Source organism: Kryptolebias marmoratus, linkage group LG9 (assembly GCF_001649575.2).
Source record: "Kryptolebias marmoratus isolate JLee-2015 linkage group LG9, ASM164957v2, whole genome shotgun sequence".
NCBI lineage: Eukaryota > Metazoa > Chordata > Actinopteri > Cyprinodontiformes > Rivulidae > Kryptolebias > Kryptolebias marmoratus.
In genome coordinates, this window is record NC_051438.1 from 28,834,062 (window position 1) to 28,841,250 (window position 7,189).

At 38.9% G+C, this 7,189-nt stretch overlaps 1 protein-coding gene across 1 annotated transcript; it reads left to right on the forward strand.

The window, feature by feature from the left end:
- The first annotated feature begins 241 nt into the window (after window positions 1-241).
- lman2 (lectin, mannose-binding 2) lies at window positions 242-6,870 on the forward strand. Its single transcript, XM_017429732.3, has 8 exons — window positions 242-462; window positions 1,571-1,677; window positions 2,397-2,514; window positions 3,520-3,602; window positions 4,613-4,774; window positions 4,972-5,086; window positions 5,177-5,296; window positions 5,458-6,870. The coding sequence occupies exons 1-8, from the start codon at window positions 327-329 to the stop codon at window positions 5,616-5,618; spliced, it is 1,002 nt and encodes a 333-aa protein (XP_017285221.1). The 5' UTR covers window positions 242-326; the 3' UTR covers window positions 5,619-6,870.
- Window positions 6,871-7,189: the final 319 nt, after the last annotated feature.

Sequence of the window (7,189 nt, forward strand, 5' to 3'; positions counted from 1 at the left end):
TTGCGATGTGCTCGTTTCTGATTGGCTCGTAAGATGAACACCATCGTCAAAGATCTTCCGTGCGGAAACAATTAAGACGATAATGTTTCCTAACAAAAATACAGTTTAAATGTTTTATTTTGAACAATATTTTTGGCCTAAAAATATTCCGAGCTAAAATGTTTTATGAATCTGGTTGTAATTAACTGAAAACTGGTGGCTGAGAGGCTCAGAAGTCCGTCATAAATCCCGGACTGATCTCGTTTCTGCTCGGAGGACAAAAGCGGAAGGAGTCCCTTCCAACAAAATTGTTTTGAGAGTTTCTCGCCGAGACTGTTTGAGTAAAAATGAGCGGCTTTAAAACATTTTTAGGCGCAAACTTTGCCTTCCTGGCGGTGCATTGGTGTCTGGTTTGTTGCGATATAACCGATGGAAACACGGAACATCTGAAGAGAGAGCATTCGTTGATGAAACCTTACCAAGGTGAGGCTTAAACCGGATATCCAGCCTGCTTCTTTCGTTTCTCTCCTTTTTACAATTTAATCTGCTATTTCACTGCTCTAACTAACTAGTGCTGAAACTTACACACGTTTTAAATGTATTAAATGTAGCTGATTGCTCAAAAAGTAATATTAACTGCGCGTAAAACGCTAAGCTAAACAAAAGACGAAAAAATTTGTTGGATCAACTTTGTGATTAATCATGGCACACATTCGTCGTGGAATCGGGTTAAAATATAACGTTACATTTATTTCCCTTTAAGTTGTCAATAGTTTTTGCCAAACTCTTTTAAAAATAAGTCATGAAGTTACGTCGTCACCTCTACTTTTAGGTTTTAAATGTGGAACATCTAAAAGCATCTGGTTGTTTGACCTCAGCTTTCTAGATGAAAAATTGTTTTGTAAAATTAGACAGAACAATTTTTGCATCACATCTTGGGAGTCGTTTGTCAGCCTGAGTAAAAGTGGAAGTATTTGGGTCACATGTTTCACAGTGTGAATGGTTTACGTTGGTTTATGTTTCCCAGTTTAGCATAAAATGCTTCCTTTACTCCTCTCTCAAACCATCTGTATTCTCTGTCAAACTGTGCTGAAAAGACTTCCCTTTATCTTTGAGATGTAGACAGACTGCTTAGCTTTGACCTGAGGAGCTGCCTCCTCTGGGTTGGGTTTTATGGAATAAGAAACAACTGTATCACAAGGCTAAGTTACTTTTTTAATTCATTGTTCTTAACTTAGAATAAAGAGCATTTAAAACAGTTGGGCTTGCATCTGAAAGGATAAGGCTAGTGTATTTTTCATGTCTCAATATTAAATGGAGACTGCTGCACATTAATGTAAAGAAACGATGAAACATATCAGATCTGTTTGTTTCAATTATGGTGATGATGATGATGATGATGATATTCTAACTCCGCCCATTTCCCATTAACATGCACAGAGTCATGAAGCCCGGGTTGACTTACTGAGTTCACAACCAGTTTAGTAGAATCATTAAAAATAATTTCCATTGTTTGGGTCAGTAAAGCCACCCCGGACAGGTTGAACCTGTTGAGGAGTTCACCTCTCAGGTGTGTCTGACTTGTTTGCAGGTGTTGGCAGTCAGTGGGACTTTGGGGGAAGCACTTTGGTGACCAGCTCATACGTCCGGCTCACTCCAGATGAGAGAAGCAAGGAGGGATCCATCTGGAACACTGTGGTGAGAAGAGTTAACGGCAAAATAACCACCGACTAAATCTCACTGCGGGTTTCCGGATTTTTACAACACTACCAAATTCCAAAAGCAAGCAACAAGAGAAACAAGCTAATTTTCATACATTATCATACACAAATGTTCTTGACCTGAGTAATCAAACTAGAAGCACTCAGAGAGCTCAAATCTCCACCAAGGCCAACTAGTTGGAACCGAATCGCCATTAAAAATAAATCTATTGTTTCTTGTGACAATGACAACATTTCATGAAAATTTCATCAAAATCTGTTCATTAGTTTTTAAATAATATTGCTAACAAACAAACCAACCGACAACCTCAAACAGAACCTCTTCAGTGGAGGTATTTATGTGAGAATATCTGAACTAATTCTGTTTTACAGACATTTGGAAGTTTTTCAGCTCATCTTTTATTGTCCTTTTGTTTACCTCTGACTATGAAAGGAAAGTGAATGAACATCCAAAGAGATCATTTGAATTTGACCACACACAGAGGAAAAAAAACTAAACAAATGGGATTAAAATTCTTAAATTTGATGAACATTTCCTAAACAAATGCAGCAATGTTGTCACGAGATTTACACCAATAATGATGAGACACCAGTAATCTTAAATTGGTGAAAATGACAAACCTCTTTAATAACGAGTCTGTTTTGATTAAATATTAAAATCACTGTTTTAGTGTTGTTGATGTTCTGATCCTGCAGCCTTGTTACCTGAAGGACTGGGAGATGCACGTGCAGTTCAAAGTTCACGGGTCAGGGAAGAAAAATCTCAATGGGGACGGCATCGCTATCTGGTACACAAGAGACAGGCTGCATCCAGGTACTTTTAGCCTCAATGCTGAGAAATTCACTATTCATTTCATGTTTCACCTTTTGATGCATCAAGGTTTGGGTTTACTAAAAATGCAGTAAATAATTCTCTTCATATAACTTGTTGTTTGGTGGAGTCACACTTCAGTATGCTCTCAGTTTTAACCTTTACCAGCAAACCTAGAATCCTTTAGCTGACAGTAACTCTTCATAGGGAGCTGAACAAATACTTCAGACTGTAACAGAAAACAAGTACTGACTCATTCTGACTCATTCTGACATGCACTTTATGGCTCAGGGTGAATAACTCTGTTTTATTTGAATAGTACATTCCAAAGCCAAGTGTATTTGTTTTTAAAAGTTACTAAATGATAAAACAAGTTTGTCATTGTTTGAAGGAATGCATATCGCCCGTCGCCTTTCATGCCCGAGGTTTAGACTAAGATCAGTTTATGATGAAAGGTCAAAGTTGGAGCCTTTTTGGTGAAATCTTGTAAATGAACTGTGTTAGCTGTCAGTGTTGAGGATGACTCTCAGCTACTACGACACCAAACTTTAGGTCAAAACTCAAAGCCGGTTAGGTTTTCTGATGTTGATTCGCTGTGGCGATCATTTCAAACTGGGCTGACTCCAAAGGTTAATCAGGTGTAGATTTCTGAAAGTTTCATTAATATCTGTAAAAACAAACAAACACAGACATGAGTAAAAACAGGATTGCCCCTTTTCCTAATTAGAAATGTTGATCAGTTTGAAGGCTACAGCTGCATCATGAACAAACTGAGCGGATGTTTGTTCTACGTTATATTAGTTTACAGAGCAGTAAACTATAAACATTTATGGTTCTAGTTCAGTTCAGTGTAAACCCAAACCTGTTGGTGCTGCTTGTTCTCCTGTCATCATTTCATCAAATCCAGATGTTTGTTTCCATTATCGCTGCCTTTTTCATCACTGTTGAGCAAAGAAAGTGTCTGTGGTTGTCCTCTGGTGTCTCACCTCATCTCTGCCTCCATCCTAGGCCCTGTGTTTGGAAACCAGGATCATTTTGTTGGCCTGGCTTTGTTTTTGGATACCTTCCGCAATGATCTCCATGAGCTGGATGTAAGTGTTGTGTGTGTGGCTCGGCTGGGGCATTGACCCGCTTGTTTCTTTGCAGGGCCTGTGTTTTCCAACACTGCTCACTTCCAGGGGCTGGCCGTTTTTATAGATACTTACTCTAACGATGAGGCGACGGATGTGAGTCGTTGCTCAGGTTCTTCTTGTCGGCATGCTGTCTCAGTGTTGCCTTGGATTTCTTCACCATAAAGCAGCATGTTGTCAGATTTAAGAGCATGTAAATGTTTTAAGGACCACAATATTCATGTGTTGCAGATTTTAACTTTTTTTTCCCCATTGGTGACTCAGCGTTCACACATTTAAACTATTAGTTTCTTCCATTCGTTGTTCAGACTGTAAAAGCTTCAGCTGTTTGACTCATTTATATATCAGAACATTCAGTTCATTCTGGACATCACAGCTTCCACGTTTGGTTAAAGTAACTTTTAGACTCTTTGAAATATTTAACTTATTGTCAGTAAAATGAACAAAGAACTCTTAAAACCATTGAAAAACTTGAAATCTGCTTCATTTTAGCTACTGTTCTCCTGCTTTTAGCTTTTCTTATGATTGTTTTTACTTCAGCGCTCAGTCTTCTCCCTGCATTCTCACAGAAATTTAATTTCTCCAGTCAGAAAGCAACATCTAATATGTCTAATATTAGGATAATAGTCCTCTGGAAATGTCTTTATGTCATTTTATGTTAATTTTAGAAAAGATTTTCTTGTAAGGTCGTCAGTTTTAGGTTCCAGCTGAAACAAATTATTATCTCTTTATAGTCATTTATTTAGATCATATTCTGGAGCACATTTTAATGTGATCCTGAAGTAATTTATTTTCAGTTGTCAGTTCTGGTTCTGCATGTTGGTGTGTTTAAAAACACCAGTGATCCTTTGGTGTAAAGAGAGAACTTCACTCACATCTTGTTTTATATCCTTTTGGTTCTCATTATTCTTTCACATCAACTCTGTCGTGCTTCTTTTTAATATTTCTTTGCCTAATCTTTGCCTCACCAGCGCTCCTTCCCTTACATTTCGGCCATGGTGAACAACGGCTCCGTGAGCTACGACCACGGGAAAGATGGCCGCTCGTCGGAGCTGGGGGGCTGCTCAGCTGACATCAGAAACAGAAACCATGACACGTACCTCGCCATTCGGTACTCCAGAGGAAGGCTGACTGTAAGGAGCGAGACTTTTCTTGTTTATCAGCAGAGGGGTGGAAGATATATTATTTATTTTTATTTATGTACAGCTCTCTTAAAGTCAGTTTAAGGTCTGTAGCCCAAATCATCAGCCCTCCACCACCGTGCTTGGCAGTTGGTATTCAGCTTTCCTTTCCAAACAACAAGTTCTGACGTCCAGTGTGTGTCCGGCAGGTGATGGTGGATGTGGACGACAAGAACGAGTGGAAGGAGTGCATCGACATCGGAGGTGTCCGTCTTCCTACAGGATATTTCTTTGGTGCCTCGGCAGCAACAGGAGATCTTTCAGGTAGGCCACAACTGAAAGTCTGAAAATGAAGATGTTTTAATGTTGTTGTTTTTTTTAAAGATGCTATCAGTTTTTCTCACTTTGTTTCAGATAACCACGACATAATCTCCATGAAGCTTTACCAGCTGATGGTGGAACACACCCCCGAGGAGGAGAACCTGGACTGGACCAAAATCGAGCCCAGTGTCAGCCTCCTCAAGTCCCCAAAAGGTGAATAAACTCAGGAGACGTTTTTGTTGTGATTAGAAACAGCATGGCAGCAGTTCAAAGCAGTTTAAAGATGTTAGAGTTAAGTGTAATGAAGCAACAGACTGTGTTCCATCTGAACCACAGTCCACGTGAGGTGATTTCTATCCCGACTTGTTCTGCAGACAACATCGACGATCCGACAGGAAACTTCCGCGGCACGCCGCTCACCGGCTGGAAGGTCTTCCTGCTCCTGCTGTGCGCCCTGTTGGGAATCGTTGTGTGCGCCGTGGTGGGAGCTGTGGTTTTCCAGAAGAGACAGGAGAGAAACAAGAGGTTTTACTGAGCAGGAGGCAGAACCTGAAAGCAGAGGTGGAACAAACTGTTTCTACGGAGCAGAACGAGCACGCTCAATGTGAACTTTCCTGGCTGAAGATTGTAGAAATGTTCTGAACTTCTGAAGCGCTGCGTTACGAGTGGGATTTGGTAGCTTGTGATAAGAAGGTGTGGGTTAGTGGTGACCCGAAATCCTGAATTTTGGTTTTTGTCTTCATTCATTGCAGGGTTTAAATTGACAAACTTGGAACTCAGTTCTTAAGGTTGTTGGCACCAGCTTGTTGGTGAATCGTGTTTCCTGTCCGTCTGACTCATCAGATCATGGTTTCGATTTTTATTTCTGTCTTCCAGCTTGCTTCTGTCATTTTCACCAAACAAAGAGAAATTTATTAATATACTAATGTCAGAATACAGAGAAAAATGACTTTACATGTTCCATTACAGCCATCATGAACTGAAGCTCCCGTGGGACGACGCAGACTTCCATCTGTTGTCAGAAAAAATCCAAATCTTCCTCCTGAAGTTTAGATTTGACTTTTTGTCACCACGTGTCTGAAAGAACAAACTGGGAGCAGGAATATGGTAGTTTGCTGTGTGATCCTAATATTTTATTTTTGTTAACAGAAGGATCGAGAAGCTGTGCAATTTTGTCTCGAGCCTTTATTTTCCTTTTGATGACGTCTCTTCATTGTTTCTCTTCTGTTGAATTTTGTAAAAAGGAGAAATTAAAGTATTTTTTCTGTTTTAACACTCTTATAAGACAAATAACTAATATTTGCTTTGTAGGTTTGTGACTTAATTGGATCAAGGAAATTATTTTGATAACCCAAGGATTCAGTCTTATTTAAAAGGCTCCTAAAAAAAAAAAACAGGTAATTATCTTTAAGATGTGAGGTAGAAAACTGTTTTATGAATTAAGGAATCAGCAGCTTGTTTGAATTATTGATTAATAAACTCATCATTTGTTTTTCACTTTGCCTTTTCTAACATTAAATCTTTCGAACCCTGAGGAATGGGCCCATGAGGTATTTGAATGAACTGTGTGTTTTAATGTAGTTTGTTGTTTACATCCCAGATTGATCCCAAATGAAGTTGCTTCAGTATGTGAGTTGGATTCCAGCTTTTCAAACCCTGTGAAACCTTCCAAACTTCTCTATGAGTGCAAAGAAATACTGGATCTTTGTTGGAGCCAACTCTTCAAAGCGAACGGAGAATTGGTTTAAAGCTGTCGTGACAAGATTAAAAACAGACTGGATACAGGATCCAAACGTTTCTCCGTCCTTCTGTCACTTTTTGAGTTGATACTTGATGCATTTCAGTGAATAAACCTTTAAAACTGGAAAGAATAACCACTCTTTAAGTTGAAATGTTTTATTTCTTTTACTTTTGAATTTTCAGAGCAGATTCATCCAGAATAAATGAGTTTAACAGAAGTGATGCTAAATGCTTAGAAACAAACTCTTCAGTTAAAGGATTAATATTCACAAACTAGTAAAAGTGTAGATAATAAGAAACTCATCGTGTCTCAGGATCTTTTCTTTTAGATTTTTTTAAGCTGTCCTAATTCCCCCGAAGTCTGTT

What these genes read in the sequence shown, in the direction of transcription:
- lman2 (XM_017429732.3), top strand. Translation starts at nt 327, where the DNA reads ATGAGCGGCTTTAAAACATTTTTAGGCGCAAACTTTGCCTTCCTGGCG. An exon ending in GTTGATGAAACCTTACCAAG is followed by an intron (nt 463 to 1,570) that starts GTGAGGCTTAAA and finishes ACTTGTTTGCAG; the next exon opens with GTGTTGGCAGTCAGTGGGAC. An exon ending in AAGAGACAGGCTGCATCCAG is followed by an intron (nt 2,515 to 3,519) that starts GTACTTTTAGCC and finishes CCTCCATCCTAG; the next exon opens with GCCCTGTGTTTGGAAACCAG.